Source organism: Excalfactoria chinensis, chromosome 4, assembly GCF_039878825.1.
Source record: "Excalfactoria chinensis isolate bCotChi1 chromosome 4, bCotChi1.hap2, whole genome shotgun sequence".
Classification (NCBI taxonomy): Eukaryota; Metazoa; Chordata; class Aves; order Galliformes; family Phasianidae; genus Excalfactoria; species Excalfactoria chinensis.
Window position 1 is genome coordinate 54,085,153 of NC_092828.1, and position 16,655 is coordinate 54,101,807.

At 42.2% G+C, this 16,655-nt stretch overlaps 1 protein-coding gene across 6 annotated transcripts in view; it reads right to left on the reverse strand.

The window, feature by feature from the left end:
• WRN (WRN RecQ like helicase) overlaps positions 1-16,655 on the reverse strand; it is a 42,053-nt gene that overhangs the window by 23,858 nt on the left and 1,540 nt on the right. For 4 of the 6 annotated variants that reach the window (XM_072334400.1, XM_072334401.1, XM_072334399.1 and 1 more), the window contains exons 3-12: positions 15,764-15,879; positions 14,663-14,808; positions 11,883-12,031; positions 9,938-10,087; positions 7,929-8,001; positions 6,247-6,358; positions 5,330-5,747; positions 4,600-4,680; positions 3,697-3,841; positions 2,877-2,952 (exon numbers count right to left, since the gene is read on the reverse strand). In XM_072334400.1, coding sequence (XP_072190501.1) covers positions 2,877-2,952; positions 3,697-3,841; positions 4,600-4,680; positions 5,330-5,747; positions 6,247-6,358; positions 7,929-8,001; positions 9,938-10,087; positions 11,883-12,031; positions 14,663-14,808; positions 15,764-15,879 — 1,466 coding nt within the window. Of the gene's footprint in view, positions 1-2,876; positions 2,953-3,696; positions 3,842-4,599; positions 4,681-5,329; positions 5,748-6,246; positions 6,359-7,928; positions 8,002-9,937; positions 10,088-11,882; positions 12,032-13,271; positions 13,355-14,662; positions 14,809-15,763; positions 15,880-16,655 lie in introns of those variants that run through there. The other 2 variants (XM_072334402.1, XM_072334403.1) reach the window with 2 other exon arrangements.

Below are 16,655 nucleotides of genomic sequence, written 5' to 3' on the forward strand. Positions count from 1 at the left end.
AAAAGGGGGGGTGGCATCAGTTGTCTGGCAGTTGGCCAGGGCCCATTTCTCAGGGATGGGGAGGGGCCTTGAGATGGAAGACCCCTCCCTTCCCCGTTTCCCTGAAACGGGCCCCTGCGGGCTCTACAATATATAACTGTATGCCCTGATCGGCCACAAATTAGGCAGACAGGTCGACCCCGGTCCCTAGCTACACGGCACTGGGCTTTGATGTGGCCATATTGCCCGCATTGAAAGCATGGGCCCATCCTTGTAGGGCGCTGCACCCCTCCTGCTCCCATTCTGTCAGCCACCTCCTGCATTGCCAAGCAGAACGCTGAGGCGATCCCCTCGTAAGTTAATGGGGCAGGTTTTTGTTTATCAAGGACATACTGAATGACCTCACTCGGAGTATCCAAACTTTCCGGTGCCATCCTCAAAAGGGCTTTGATATCCTCTGTCGAGCGTTGTTTTAAACAATCCACAATAACTGGATTATGCGCCTCTCGGGGCAGGTCAGAACCCTCCACAGCTTTAATGAGTCTGTCCGCAAATTCCTGGAAGGACTCGGACAGCCCTTGCACTATGTCAGTCCAAGGCGTGGATGGTTCCACGCTTCTGGCAAGTCTCCTAAACGCCGCAACCGCTGCGTCTGATGTCGCCATTCCCTCCCTGAGATGTAACTGTGTCATCTGCTCCTGGGGGGTAAGCATACCCGGGGCTGTCCCCATTAATCGCTGTAAGGTGGTACCATGAACAGGGTGTCGTGGATCATTCTCTGCTACAGCAATTATCTTCATAAGCTGACTAGCCCATTCCTCCTTCCACACTATAAACTGCAGAGGTTCTAGAGCAATACGCATCAAATTCTCTATATCATAGGGTATCAGAGCACCAGGGGCCATCAGGATCTCCAACGCATACAACGTCAGTAGAGAACGCAACCCTTTCTTTTTGATAGCATCTATAAATCGCACAACGCCTTTCGGGTCAAGAGGCACCCATTGGGGGCCTCCCTCCCCTACAACTATGGGGACTGTGGAAGCGCCCCGTAAACCTTGATCTTCCAGTGGTTCCCTGACGGCCGACCAAACCGACCTCGGCTCACCCCTCAGCACCACTCTCGACCAATCTGAGTCCTGACCATATCCCTGCGACACGCCCTTCGGCACTTGGGGGGCAGACGGGGCCGTACAGGACTGAGGCTTATCAGTACCCCCTGCATCTGGCGTCAAGTTACACAAAGAAGGATATAACGGCTGGTGAGGATGAGGTGGAGGCATCTCTCTCTCCTCCTCCTCCTGTGGTTGGGTGACTTCATAAGACGATGATTGTGCCAGAGGGGGTTGCCTTCCACCATCTTGTGGTTGTTCTCCTTTCTCATGGGGCACGGTCGAGTCGCTCATCGCCATTTTGTCCGCATCTTGGAATCTGCAATGAGAACTCGCCCAGCACTCTGTGGAGCCCCCTGAATCACCCCTTGGGTCAGGAGATGATCCAAGAAAGACTCGGAACTGTTCTGCAAACTTCCACTCTTCCTTGGCGGCTTTAAGCGCGCCAAGCATCAACCCCCAAGTTTTTAGCTCCGCGGCTTTTCGACTGCTCATTGCACATTGAGTGAGTGCAGACGTAATCGAATCCCACCTTTCTGAATCTAAAGCATGCTGTGGGGAGACCAGCTCCCCTTCTCTCTCTAAGAGCGAGAAAACCGAGGCAATCTTCTTCTTAGAAGGAGCATTCTTGCCGCAGTATTCTTTGCAAAGATGAAAGAGTACCTTGATCACTTGCTCCATCGCTAATGTCAGCGACCTGCCCCCACTCACAGATACCACCGCTGCACGTTCTTCCGCGGACAACCTGCTGCCTCTTCGCAGATACCACCATCGTCGGCACACCGTCAGAGCTCGACGCCACCTTCAAATCACGTTGGGGTCACCATTTGTTGCATTGAATATCAATATAATGAGCTCAGCTTGGTGAAACTGGCCTACAGCCGGCTCAGGGCCATATGCAACACAACCAGACTCAGGGTAGTGTGCTTCAAAATGGCAGTTTTATTGCATATTACACCTCCATATATATCCACTACTTCGTCTACGCCTACTTAGCTTGTGTAATGCTAGCATCGCTACTTATCCTATCACAGAGCAGGGGAGGTCCTATCTTGTTACAACCTGCGATCTCGAAAACGCCTACAACAGTTGCCAAAAAAAATCTTTCCTTTTTTTTTTTTAATGCTCTCAGAGGTATACATAATGTGCAGTGAATTAAAACAAAAATTCTCCCCTTTGTCATTTCTAACAGTTTACAAAGCAGTTGTGCCTTGTTTTTTTGTTGTTGCTTTGTGCTTCTTCATCTTTCAAGCCCCAAGCGTTGCTCTTTCAATACGTTCTGTGCACCATGTGGTCTAACACAAGTCATTCAGGATCATTTCACTCAATTCCCACTGATATCAGGAACTCTTAATAGCAATGCTGAGATCTATGAGCACATATTACACTGAAATTATGTCCCATTAGATGTTCTGGAGACAAACAGGAGCCTGTCTTTAACTAGAGCCACACATCAAAAGGATAACCAGACTAAGGATGTTTATCATCATACAAAGAATACATTTGTGCAAGTCTATAGTGTTTTCTCTTTGAAATATCTCAGCTAGACCAGGTACAGAAACATTCACTCGCAGAAGGCTTGCCATCAGAAAAAGCAAGAAATGTATCCTCTACTATGAAAATACAGTATTGTAGTAAATGGACTTTAATTTGCTATTTCACTGTAGCAAAGGCTGCCTTCGCTACGGATTCTACAGCACTCCAAGTTTGTTAGTAGTTCTTAAAGTAGTAAACAAGAAATAAAGAAACAAGCTGAAAAAGAAAGTAAATTGAAAATGTACTTACGGTTTAAAAGAAGAATGCCCAAAATACATCTTCAGGCATGCGGTGTGCATTTCATTAGGTACTGACAGCAATGGATCTTTAGGGGAGACAGAAAAAGCCTTGTATGCAACTAAATTTTAAATAGATGAAGCTTTGTCTTGACATTCTGCTTGTGGTTAGCGATGCTTACACTTAAGCTTTGGATAGCCCCAGTAGAAAGAGATATATCAAGTTCTGAACAAATTTACAGGCTAAAATAAGGGATTAACGGAGGAACAAACACATACCTCAGAGACTCTTCATGAAGAAGAAAGAATATGGCTTTGCCAATAAGATAATACAGCAACAGATTCTGCATAACTACATTATCTGGAACGTATTCAGAAGAAGCAATGAAGATGTTCTACCATTCATCCCTTTTAAGACCTCACGGAAGTCATTTTATTTAACACCCAGCGCTGCAATTTGCTAACAAAGACATGGTCTGAAAATGTCATAGAGGAGGATCCTGATCTTGCGGTGGACGATGAAGAAACACACAAGATTCCACTTAAATTTACAGTTATTACTCAGCATTGAAATGAATTACACTTCCACCTAGTTTTTGCTGAGCAAACACATTCTACTGATCTGTCAAGAGTCAGCTGTGTTTCACCAAGTGTGTCTTCAAGTTTTCATCCTGACATATCCTCAGTTACTCCTTTCAAAGCCCAGATCAACTTTTACTCTCTGCTTTAAGAGAGTAAAGCACAAAATATCATTATGTTTATACAACCAGTTCTATAGAGAACACCTTTTTTTATTTTCCCCTCTCCATTCTGCACTATAACTTAGTACATACCCAAACATTCCTTCTCCTCCTCTTCAATGACTTCATCTTCATCCCCATCAGGTGCAACGTTCAATTCTGCATCAGGAGTTTTCCTGGCTTTGGTGGCCTCCCTTTTAGTTAAAACTTCTTTAGAATTGTCCACATCTTCTAAAGACTGAATTGAGAATAAGTTAATTCAGAATACAAAAGGGTAGACGCTACGCATACCTGAGGTTAAAAGACATAAGGGCACATGACTACAGCATGGCAGATGGACACGAAGCACTGCATCCATCTAAAAGGCCTGGTCCTTCACTGGAAGAAAATTTATCCTTTTTCTCTATGGATCTTTCTATCCTGCCATTTATTTAGTTGTAAGCAACACACTTAATCTTCATATATGCAGAAATATATAAAAACCTGTGAATGCTCTAATGACACCATTTGATCACTTGAAGTGCATGAACTCCATGGAATCAAAACAAAAAGTGGGGTAAGAAAACACAAATTATCTAAATAATCTTAAGTGCCTTAATCGTGTAACACTTTTTTCCCCAAGGCACCTGCAAAGCATACAGCAATGAAGAAACCTATCTGACCTACTATTCAGACTAACAGCATCTACAGTGATTTGAATGCATGACACACATCAAACCAACTGACACACAACCATCTGCAAAGGTGCAGAAAACAGGTAGGTCAAAAGCCTAAGCTGCTATAGTGAAGATGTAACAAAACGTGGGATATCGAGACCATAGAATTATATGAGATCCTACAATGGTAAATGCAATTCTTCTATCCACCTTTTGTAAGCAACACCCATTTGTTTAATTCCCTCCACTCAATGATGCCATGTTTCATTGTAACCTGAGAGCATCCTCACTGGGGGGGGAAAAAAAAAAAGTAGATAAGACAAACCCCTAAAGCACTCACTTTAAGCATCTCCATTTCCAGTTCTTCATCACTTTCAATGATACAGGAGGTATTTTGTTCATTGTCTGTTGGGCATTCCTCCTAAGAAGAAAACAGATGTATACAAAGATATTTCTATTTTTACCTGCCTTTTGCTACAAACCACTTCTCTGTATGCATTTACCTCTCAGTGAAAAATAAATAAATAAACTAAGCTCAACATTCAGCTCTGAAGCTAAAATGATCGAAGTGTTAAAACACAGCAAGGCCTTATAATAAGAGGCAAAACAGCAGTATTACCAAATGTGGGAAAGATTCGGAACATAAAGAAATTACGGCCTCATTTAAGAGGCATCAACTCACATAAAGCAGTCACTAGAAGGACTGTCATTTAGAGATCCATTAAAGATCTGCTTTTTATTCATGACCAAGGATGAGATGTTTGAATGCAGAATTTGTCCCCATACTGCAGAAACTTAATATCACAGTTTATTAGTAACTACAAGAGGAAAGTTAATCAGAATATCAATTAATGAACTTAATGAATATATCAGCTTCTGTATTCAGTAGTCCCCGCAACTGCATAACTGAAGAGCAACTCAGTGCTTGATCACCCACACAAATATTTTCCAGACTCTGAGCCCTTACTCCAGCCCACCCCACCAAGACTTCTTAAAATTCTGAGGGAAAGTAAGGATAAGATCAGCTCTTCTGGTGAGCATCCATGACTAACAAGGGATTTTCTCATTACCTCAGGTGCAGCTTTATTGAGAACTTCTTCTGCAGCCTGACATTCCAATATCTGTAGTTCTTGCTCGTTAAAGTCTAATGACATAAAGTCATCTCTGTCTGTTGTGTCCTTAGAGCCAGCTGCTGTAGCCCCATCTTCAACAACAGCGTTACTTCCCTCTGCTTCACCTTCATCAACTTCACCCTCCCAGAAGCCAGCTAGCGTAGCATCGGAGCAGATGTTGAAGTCAGCTTCAAGATTTTTAGCAAATTCAGGCATTTCAGCTTTTTGAGCTTCAGCATTCATTGACCTTGCCTCAAGCTTTGTTGAAGTTTCACCACAGCTCCTCTCCAGTGTAGAAGGAGAAATTGAACCAGCAAAAAGTGTACTTTGTAAGGATTTTACATTCTCTGATATGTCAGCTAGTATTTCTGCAGCCCTGGAGGGTAAAGCAATAAGATGAACCAAAACACTAAAGACTGTTGTTACATACATCCCAGCTACAAACAGAAATGAGGATTCTGAAGCTGTCTGCTTCTTCAGGAAGATTTTGTCTAACATTTTACATACAAAAGCTTATTGTGCAACTGCAGTCAGCAATCTTCTGTCATCAGAAGAAAGATTAAATGTCTTTACGCCGAAGAAAGCTGCAAAGATCCTCCATACATGTGTGTAGTATTGCCCCCATAGCTCTAGCCCAATCTCCAGATTTCTAATTAGACACACAAGTCTGAAGTTTCCATTTAAAAAGGTTCAGGGAAAAGCTATGTTCCACCATATTAATGTATAAGGGTAAAAGGTTCCCATCAAGTGAACTTTTCTAGAAAAAAGATGCACTGGTAACAGAGGTGGCTATTCATACATTTCATTGTTCTGGACCTCAGCAATCAGCACCAATCTCATAAGATAAAGTACAACCAGGCTGATGAAAATCTAACCTCTGCAAATTTCTGAGCTGTCCGGAAGAGTCGGAGATCTTGGAAGCCAGGTACACCATCTCTTCAGCTAGCGAAGTCAAACGCTCCCTCATGTCATCTGACCACACTTCACCTAGAAGAGGCACCACTAGAGTTACTTCACAGTAATTCAAGGTTAATATCTACACAAAAACAAGTTCATACAAGTCACCGTATCTCCACCAGATCTACAGTTAATAAGATGGTCTTTTTCAGAAGACTGTTATAAGCACCTAGGAAAAGAGGATATAAAACAAGACCCTCATAAATGGGTTCATCCCCAAAATACCTTCCAGTTTGAGAAAGCAGCAGCTGATCAGGATGGAACCTGCACAGCGATCAGTCTGTCTGAACTTTGTCTAGCTGCTTTCTGATTCTACTTGTATGCTTTACTTCACCAACTCGCATACCTACATGCAAACACACCACTGTGTGATATACATGCTCCTAGGACTTCAATTGCACTTACACCTGAAATCTCCTGGATTTTGCAGTTGTAAGAAACTAACTCATCATTCCAAACTAGTCAGAAATTCAGTGATCAGGATGAGCAAACAATCTTCCTGACTGCCCATACAAAGTAACAGTCAGGCTCTTAACAACTTCTTGATGAAGTTCTTGATGAAACCCTACTTCTTACATGCAGGTATTTACACTGTACCATCTCAGCATCCTGCACTGCTATTCTTCATACAGGACAGTCAGCTGGGAGAAAAGTGTGCAGCCTGATCTTGAGTGCTGGGGAGCAGCTCTGACACATCACATCACAGACACCAGGATCCCTACTTATATACATCAGTAGAGATTTAGAAATAAGTTTGTTGGGTGTTCTTGATGCTCATCTGTAGGCTTTTGTTTTAATGAACACAGTACAGCTGCCTGAAACATACAACTATCTCTTTAGCACAAGCACATTTCAGGACCGTTGCAGTAACATAAGATCCAGTTTAGTATAATATCATTACTGAGCCCTGTTCTAATAGAAAAAGAAGTTACTGCCATAAGTTTCAGATATCAGTCCTACCAAAGCTGCAAACACAAATTTGCTGATTAAATCAGGGCCAGAAAGCTGTATCTCATAGTTAAAGAGACAGTACTCCTAATTCCTACTCCTAACTGTTTGCAAGAATTCAGCCTGTACAAAAATGAACTTTTTCCTTTCTTTTTAAGCCACAAACTACATCTGCTTTTCAGCTTTCCTTATGTAAGTGAAGGAAAAGCAAGACTTTACAATCACTTTTATGGTCAAATAGAGCTGAGCTGTCAAAAAAAGTTGGGCACTATTTATATGCCACAAGACAAGTGTTACTTAATAATGTGTATTTATTTGGTGGTCTTTTTTTCCTTCTTAAACTGGATTTTCCTTACTGGATCAGCAGAATTGGCATGAATTTACTGATGTGTTTCCAGAAACAAACAGGAATGACAGCAGAAATTCACACAGACTCTTCATACTGCAGAGGCAAACAATGTACCAAGACTACACTCTCATATCACTGCGAAATAATAACTGTAGAGTAACATAGGTCATCTAAGAGCCTTTACAGGCTAATCTATCTGAAAGCTGACTCAAATCTCCCAAGAAGCCAGAAGATTCTGACACATACTACGAAGAGAACGACTTGGAAACTGAATATACTCTTTATTCCTGAATATGTAATTACCTCTTCTTTCCCCAAACAATTTCCTGTCAGCGCTATTCATACTTTTCAGTTTTTGATAAATGATGAAGCCAGCCTGCAAGTAAAAGGGAAAAAAAAAAAAAAATTAATGCTCTGCAGAGAATCCACACTTTAAAGACTAAATAAAAACAGTCAAGAATTGCTTCAGCAAGCTATGGCATTAATTTATTGCAAATCCCATAAATTATGAGCTCTTGGGCCGTCATACAACAGCCAGCAGTCTGCCCTATTGCTTTGGTAATCACGACCACTTTGCCTTTTACAAAGGGCAGTGTCCTGACTTTGGTCTGCATCACAGTGGACACATATGATTAGACCCCAGAGCAGCTATCTTACCAAGTCAGCTGCAAAAAAAAAAAGAGCTCTAAGTGCTCCACTCCCAGTCTCACCACCTGCTCCACCTCACTCACATTGTACGTAATGCTCCAAGGGAATAGCTGTGAATCTACTAAGACAGAACTTCTTATGAATAGCAAGGGAAATATTAAGCACACAGAATCTAACAGGAGAATGCAGCCTAAAGCCAGCAATGTGCTGATTAGGCTGCAGATGTTAATCAAAGTATCTTAAATACAATAGAGGAGGGAGTTCAGACATCTTTCCCTGTGAGGCTCCAAAAGGCAAGCCGGATGGTGAAGACAGCAGGGCAAGAATGAGGCTTTGCCTGAAAAAAGCTGGTGCAAGGTGCTGCACCAAATACAGCTGAGGATCAAAAATAGTGCTCTTTTCCTTATTGGTTTGGGCCATACATCTTCACAAGAGCGAAACCCTCCACAGTTTAACATTTAACTAGAAAACATGCACTGCTTTCTAAATCAGAAAAAGGAACAGGGAACACTGCCCCATTTCCTTTCCTCTGTTTAAGTTGTCCACAGAAATAAAACCCTGAGGAGAAAAGAGATGAAGTGTGATATTCAAACACTGTCACAAAGAACAGTCTCCTAGGAAGCAGGCAGCACCCAGCTGCACATGGATAAACCTCTTTACAGAACTTAGAACTGAAGGAATATCCCTTTCCTTTTAAACTGGTGAAAAAGCAGAGACTTTTACAGAGCTACAATCATCCACATGCAAGTTGGCCCCACTGAATTACCCACTGGAGGAGGTTATATTTCTTCAAAGCTGCTCATTAATTTTATCTCATGTATCATATTTAGAAGTAGCTGAGAAAACTGGATTTTGGTCCATAAGCAGCTCAGGAAAGATAATTAAGAAGCCCCCAATAGAAAACGTATCTGCAAACACTATCAAACTGTAGCAAACAGCAGCAGACAACGGAACCCAAGAAAAATTACTCAAAGTGCACAAAGCAATTATCACACTTCACAAATACGCATCAACTGTGTCGTATGAGATAATCGCTCTGGAAGACCTCAGGCTCACTCCATACACATGCAGATAAAATTAACAAGATCCCTACATCAAAACGTACTTCCCCAAAGTGGCAAATGGTTGTTAGTCCAAATGGACGGAGATTCCTCTGACGTATGTTTTGATGCCTGTATTACTAAGCACATCCAGGTAACAGCAGAGCTTCCAGAAGATTTGCTTCACAAATGGGCTTCGAGAGAAAGGCAAATCTTGCCACATCATACCACAGTGAGAAGCAAGGACCTCACAAAAAGGCTCGAGGATTCTGTGGAATTGGGTTTCATTTTTCTTTCTACATTCAATCTCATACATGAAACATACAACATATGCTCTTCAAGTTATTTCAGTAACCTGTCTCATTGCTGAGTCAAATACAAGAGGTACCAATACATTGGGACAGTTCTTGGCAAACGGTGCAGTTTAAAAAGCAAATCAAAACAGACAAGGAATCAGACAGTGAACTGTGCTGTGGGACTCCCACCTTGAAACATCTAGTATCTACTTTGGACCGTGGAACATTCCAGTGTTCACAATGGTCTGTAACAGAAAGGCATTAAAAACAGCAGCAAAAAGCAAGCTACAGGAAGTGGTGATTACATCTAGATTTTTTTTGCACGTACATAAGCGTCTGTGGCTGCATACAGCTTCTGCTCCTCATCGAGCGGAAACTTCTCCCAGTTGCTGCAGCGGATAGACTTATCTTTCAGAAGCTGCTTCCCAAAGAGGTGCTTTACCAAGCCGTTTAGACTCCATATCTCCTTACACTTCAGCTAGAAAAGAAAGAATAGTTGTTAAAAGGGGAAAGCAACTGCATTTGTCAAAACATAGTCACAGAAACAACAAAGCATATCTAATACTTCAGTAGAAGCAGAGTGCTCTGGATTAGACAGAACAAATGAGGTCTTCAAAAAAGCAATTGTTCTTTAGGCCTTGCTCTGTTCTCATCGTATTGAAAGGTAATTTGGCCACTGGAAACTTCTGCTTTCCACTCCTGAAACTACACTGCCGTAGGGCATCCCTGCATGGGATGGGAAGGTGGAAAGATTACCCTAGGTTCAGGTGAGTCCATGTGCTGTGAGGTGGCACAACAGCACACACACAAAAGAAACATCTGTGCAATGTAGCTACAAGGCCGATTAAACAAAAGCCAGAAACTTAAAACCAACCCACCTCTCCTCCAGGATTTTTACATCAGCATTTGCAAATAATAGCAACAAGATTTTACTTAATAGAAAAACAGGAATATCAAAATCAGCCTGTAACTGTTTTGTCATCTGTTGCAAGTCTGAGAAACCAAGCACACATCAAAGACAGCAGCTTTATACTACGCCAACCATTATTCAATGTACTGCAAAGCAGTTCTTGGAAGACTCCAGAAATCACCCTGCTACGCTGCTGTTTTCAATTGCTTTCATAATCACAGTCATCAATCACAGCTGCTATGTGCTATTGTCTGGACCAGCTCTCTCAGAGTTTGGGAAGCTTTCCTTCCAGCTCCATGGCTCACAGGCACAGCCTTCCTCTATTCTAACCCAAGAGCACATGCAGACTGTCAAGTCCAGCAGCGTGGCATTATCATTTCCTCCCCTTGAACTGGGAATCAAAAGCCAACCAATGGCTGATTTTAGGTCCCTTCCTCTCCTCCTTCCATTGTACCATTACATCAGATGTTATTCTTTGTTCTCTCAACCTTCACTGTCAAGTTCATTTTTGGCCTGTTATCTCCTTAGCAAAAGACTTTAAAGCTGTGATCAGAGATCACAATTGCTTATCCTCATAAAATATCCTGGAGTTGGATGTCAGGAGAAAAAATAAAACACAGGGGGGAAACATGGAAACTCCAAGTTAAAAAAGAAACTGCTCCTTTTATTGCTTGAGCCAACGATTTACTCTGCATAGTTTCCAGCCCACAAGGAACTGAAGCTTCAAAGCATCACAGCCCTCTCTTCCATCGTGATGGCACAGGTTTACCCACACCAGACAGAATCAAAATAGCATCCAACTACACTGTAATTTGGGATGTGCTTGACATGACACTGCTCCTAATCATGTGGGAAGCTGCCCAGTGTGAGCAGGTAGCACCAACTTCAGAGACACAAAGGAAAATATCTGCGGTGCTGCAGGTCAGACGCCAACCAGCTCTGGACTGGATTCTGGCAGAAGAGCTGGACACATCATACTCTGTGGGTTTGGCCACTGCTGGGACATGTATGTCAGGGCTGACAGAACCCCGGGCTGACACAATCAGGCTATCTCCATCATTAGTGAATGTAAGAAGCGCATCTGCAGCTGGATAGAAAAAGCTGAACCTTGTAAATGCAAAATGTGCACAGATCTAAGAAGGGGGATGTATTCATTAAGAACCAGCTCACTGAAACACAAGAACTTAATTCTGCAGACCTTGAGTTCTTGGAAACGGGAGCACTTTTTGGTTTTTTTTTTTTGAAAAGGCTGTACCATTTCTCTGCATTATTCTATAGAAAATGCTGGGAAGACGAGGAAGCCTCCTTTCATTTAGCACGTTAATAAGATCCCCTCCCGCAACAAAAAGGTTTTAAGCTTTACTTTCTCATTAGCAACGTCAGCCAGCTCCACAAAGCGATTCAGCTTGACTTCAAAGTCACTCATCAGCTTCCAGTGATCTCCCTCAATTCCTACGCCAACCTTTTTAATTGTTTCATCTTCCAGCAGCCTTTTGAGTCCCTTGGGAAAACCTAAAATAGATTAAGCCCAAACATGAGAAACTAGATACTGAAAGATGTCACACAGTCAAATGGAAATGACAAAATCAAGCACAAAGGCCACCCGCAAAAACCTGTTCTTAAGGAGGAAACGCTCAAGAAGTTGCTATGTTCATGTTCCTGCTCGCGCACTGGGATGACAAACAGCAATTTGCTATAATGTATCATCTGAAGCAAGCAGCAGTCAGGTATCTCAAATGTGCCAATTCATTCACTATTTGAAAATAAATTAAGTCAAAAAAAATGTAATGACCTCATTTTATCTGATCTAACCGATCAGTAGAATGCATGACAATGAAAAAGCATCCCCTCCATGGAGAAAAAATACTTCAATCCTCAGCACTGGATGCCCACGACACCAAATGCATTATTCATTTTTTTTGTTTGTTTTACTGTTTTCCACAGAGTATTCTTTCCCAGTTAGTGCTGCTCCATGTTCATGGGAAGCACTAACCCAAAAACATGGGGAATGACCAGGAAGGCTGATTCTGCATGTGCATTTTCAGTGCTAATTGTGGGCTGGTCCAAAAACAGAATTTGGAAAACAAAATCAACCAACCGCATCCTCCACAAAAGCCCAGATAAGTCAGTCTTGTGAGTAAAAGAAATCAAAGTCATGCAAGCATGCACACAGATGCTACATATTATATTCCGGTTCAGCCCAAACTGATCACACAGCAATTCTGGATCAAATTGTATTTTCAAGTTTACAGAATCAGGCAAAAGCACGCAGCTTTCATATCTGGTTCTGCAGGAGCACCTTATTTAAATACACACCTTCACGAACACAAAGCTGGATATCACAAATAACTCAAGTGTATTTCTTCTCACTACAAATATGTACTACTCATTATTTACCATATATACTCTAGCACTTAGGATCTGGCTTGATTATGATTTAGCATCACATTTTCGCTACTGTAATAAGCAATCATGTATTTCAATAATCACTTTGCATCACCGATCATATTAACCTCTGTACTTGTATGGACTCTGGTGACACACTACAGACACACGTGCGGCCGTAACAAGGAGCAGGGTGCTGTGGACTGCAAAGCTGCAGCTCAGATATGAGTCACCAGAACAATCACTCTTCCTCAGAAAGAACTGCGGCATCCAGAGCACCTCCACCATAATGCAGCACAGGGATTCCTCTGAGGAAGCAAATCCAGGCGAGCTGAATACAGGCTTACAACATCTGCAGCTGACTTACTGAACAAGGGATTTCTTCTGTCTAAAAACATCATGAAAATCTTCAAGCGTGATAACTTCTGCTCCATTTCTTCCATCTCATTTCTAGAAAACAAGTACTGCATGATCTAAAAAAAGTCTGGGTTCCAGACTATTCAGAAGCGGAGCGTTATCAAGAACCTTCTTGACAAACACACATAGTTAAACGTTGTCCTTTATGAGACGTGTTTATACACAGTTCTCCCTCCTGCAGTAGAAAGTACATTTATTTTTCCCAATGGAAAGCAATAAGCCTTGTCTAACATGAGATTTTTGTCCATCAATCATTCTGACCAAGCTAAACTTGATGGTGTTGCCTGCCAAAAGGCTGGCATCACACCCAGTTCAGAGTGCATCTCTTTTTAGCATAAAGAAAAGCTTTAGAAGATTATTCAGGCAGAAGCACCATCTTCTGCTGCTATGCACTTGACAGTAGCACATATGCAACCATGCCCAGCATCACCAGGCAAACAAACACCTTCACTTTAGAATTAAAAGCATGTCAGCTCCAAACACCTCTCCCCCTTTGGCCCCCTTTCCTCAAATCTCTCTTTTGTGCGCTTGTACATTTCTGCCTCCCGGAACGAACAGCCTCCGGCAATTAAATTTTCCACTTCATTTGCTATAAATGACAAAGGACCGAACGCCAACATTTAAATTATCACTATTACACCTCAGCATGCACGCCCCAGGGAAATCAGAGACATCTCACAGGCACAGTTCCAATCTAACATTCAAACCAAAGGTTACAAAATCGCAGCCTCCTTCCCCGCATTCCTATTCTCCCAATTTGGTTGCTTTCAGTCACAGCCGTAGCAGATTCAGAATGTTGGGCACACATCCCCCTCTCCCCACAGCTGCCTCACACCAGGTATTCAGTATTCTTTCCGGGAAAGAATGGCACAAAAAGAGGAAGAAGTAGCGTGGTGGCCATCATTTTGGATGGGTTTCATTACTCAAGCCGAACCAAGAGGGAAGAGCCTGCTAAATTCAGGTGTTCTGTTTATATTGACACCAAAGAGAAGAAAGCTCATTATGTGAGCAGGGAATTCAGTTTGTAAAAACTAAGTGAAAATATTCTTTCCCAGAGAGAAAAATAAGCCTCACGTAAAATTCTTTTGCCCTTCTCAGAACCTAAAATGCTGTACCCTACAACAGTGCTCGAGTTTTGGACTAAGGGCACTGAAACACACAGTTAATGCTTGGTGAATCACCCCCTGTTTTATACCCAGCAGGTGGAAGAAGATGGATGGATTTCTTTAAAACTTTACTATCAAACATAATGTGAAATATGCTACTGCTCGATGCCAAGGTTCACAGTAAATGACAAGAAAGAGAGAGCCCTAAGTAATAGGAACAGAGGAAGTACAGTACCTGACATTGCAGAGATGTGAAACAAATAACATTTTTCCTCGGTTACACATATTTGGATTACAGCTATTTTTGCCATTTTTCCTTTAGTGTACGATGGCGGCCATTCAATATCAAATCCAACTGCAGCCCCATCCGATAAAGTATGCCTGAAAAGAAACCAATATTCCTCACATTTACCTATTTTTCTACCAGCACTTAGAACAGCACGCTTGAACCATCTCACAAAAAGACGATGAAGGGAACCACAGCTAGGACATCTTTTCTTTCACACGTGTAAGACACAGAAATCATTTTAAAACTAAGACCATAAGCAGGTGAAATTCTTGCTGGTACAGAAAGCTACACTGTAACTCACAAACCAGATTTCTAGCAGATCCCAGAGTACACAGATGGCAACGTAGCAAGCATCAGGAAACAGCCACAACATATAAGAGGAGACATAACAGCTTCCAGTTCCTTGAAAGCTTGCTTTTTATTTATCACGCTACACAGAATGTTCTGTACACAACTTCTTCCCCTAGTAAGATAAGCTGCGCTATGCGAGAACTGGGGAAAAATATCTATTTGCATTACGAATGAATGACCTTCAAACTTACACTCCCATTATGAATTAACATATACAGCTGATTTATCGCAGCTCTTACTTCCCAACAAAGTCAGAGAAGCTCAAGAAACTATAAATGCTACAAAAAGCAGAGAAACTGCAGTAGGGCTTCTCACGGTATGCGTCCTCTTAAAGGAAGTGCCAGGTGCAGCCAGGATATCTGCCAAAAGAAGCCCAAGTGGGGAAGCTACAACTGCACAGCATGCTGGAAAGATGTATTCTAAAAACACTACTTCTTGCTGATGAGCCAGGGTCATCCTCCGAGGGATAATTCACTGTCATCAGGAATAGGTTCAGTGTGTGCTTAGAGCCAACAAACAAGACACATTTGTCAGGTAGATCAAGACAGCCTGTGCAACCAGATGTTTCCCCTGGTCAAGCTGTTCAACTCTGGGCACCTCAAATGCACAATCAGCAAGAAAAAGTAGAGAGAGAATAGCCAAACCCTTTCAAGAAAAGTAAAGGGTGCTCCAAAGGAACAGAGAAAGAACTATTACCTGATGTCTTCTGAGAGAAGGGAACAGTCATTGGCTTCATAGCTGTAAATGATGGAGCCATGGAACTCCAGGAATGGCAGCCCATCTTCCAAAACGCTCCTCTGAACGTAAGATGTCTGCAGGACAACATTTGACAAAGACTCTATTACTGCTCAGACATAACCTCAGCTCCAAGACGCAGCAGCACCACAGCCATGAGTGCTACCTCGGTGCTGTACCCCAGCAAACACAGCACTGCTGTGGATGACACGTAAGGGTTCAGACCCCTGACCTGTTTGCCAAAATTCAAGCACTGGGATGGAAAGCCTGCAGGCTGAATTCTCACCTCCACTTTATTTCTCTGCATTCTCTGGCCAAAGAAATTCAACAGTTTTCAACAACGCGGTTGGGGAAAACATTCATTTCTGACAGTGTCAAAAGCTCCTCAGTGCTATTTTAAAACGCTGCAGCACTTCCACACTTCAAAAAGTTTGACAGAAGTAAAAAAGCTATTTACGATAATTTGTTAATTTAAGTAATTGCCTCAATTATTCAAACCCATTCAGGTTATAATCCTTGGAAAATCCCCTATTTCAGTACAGATTCAACCTAAACCAGTAACTCTCAGGCGCATAACAGAATATCTAAACTGTGCTTCAGTGTGCAGAAGCAAACTAAGAATATGTGAAGAAGAGGACACTGAAGGAACAAGATGAGAAGATCTGCGGTAAGGTGCAGTTGTGCAGAGAAGCATGGGGCTACAAGTCAAGTTCTTGGCTGTACTACACAGCTTTCTTCCCTCATCTCCTCGGTCCCACGTCACAGCTGGCCCACTGCACTTCAAGCCAACAGATCTCTGTGATATTCCTCGTGCAAGAAGTAAAACCCAGATTTAAAACTATATGTAATATTT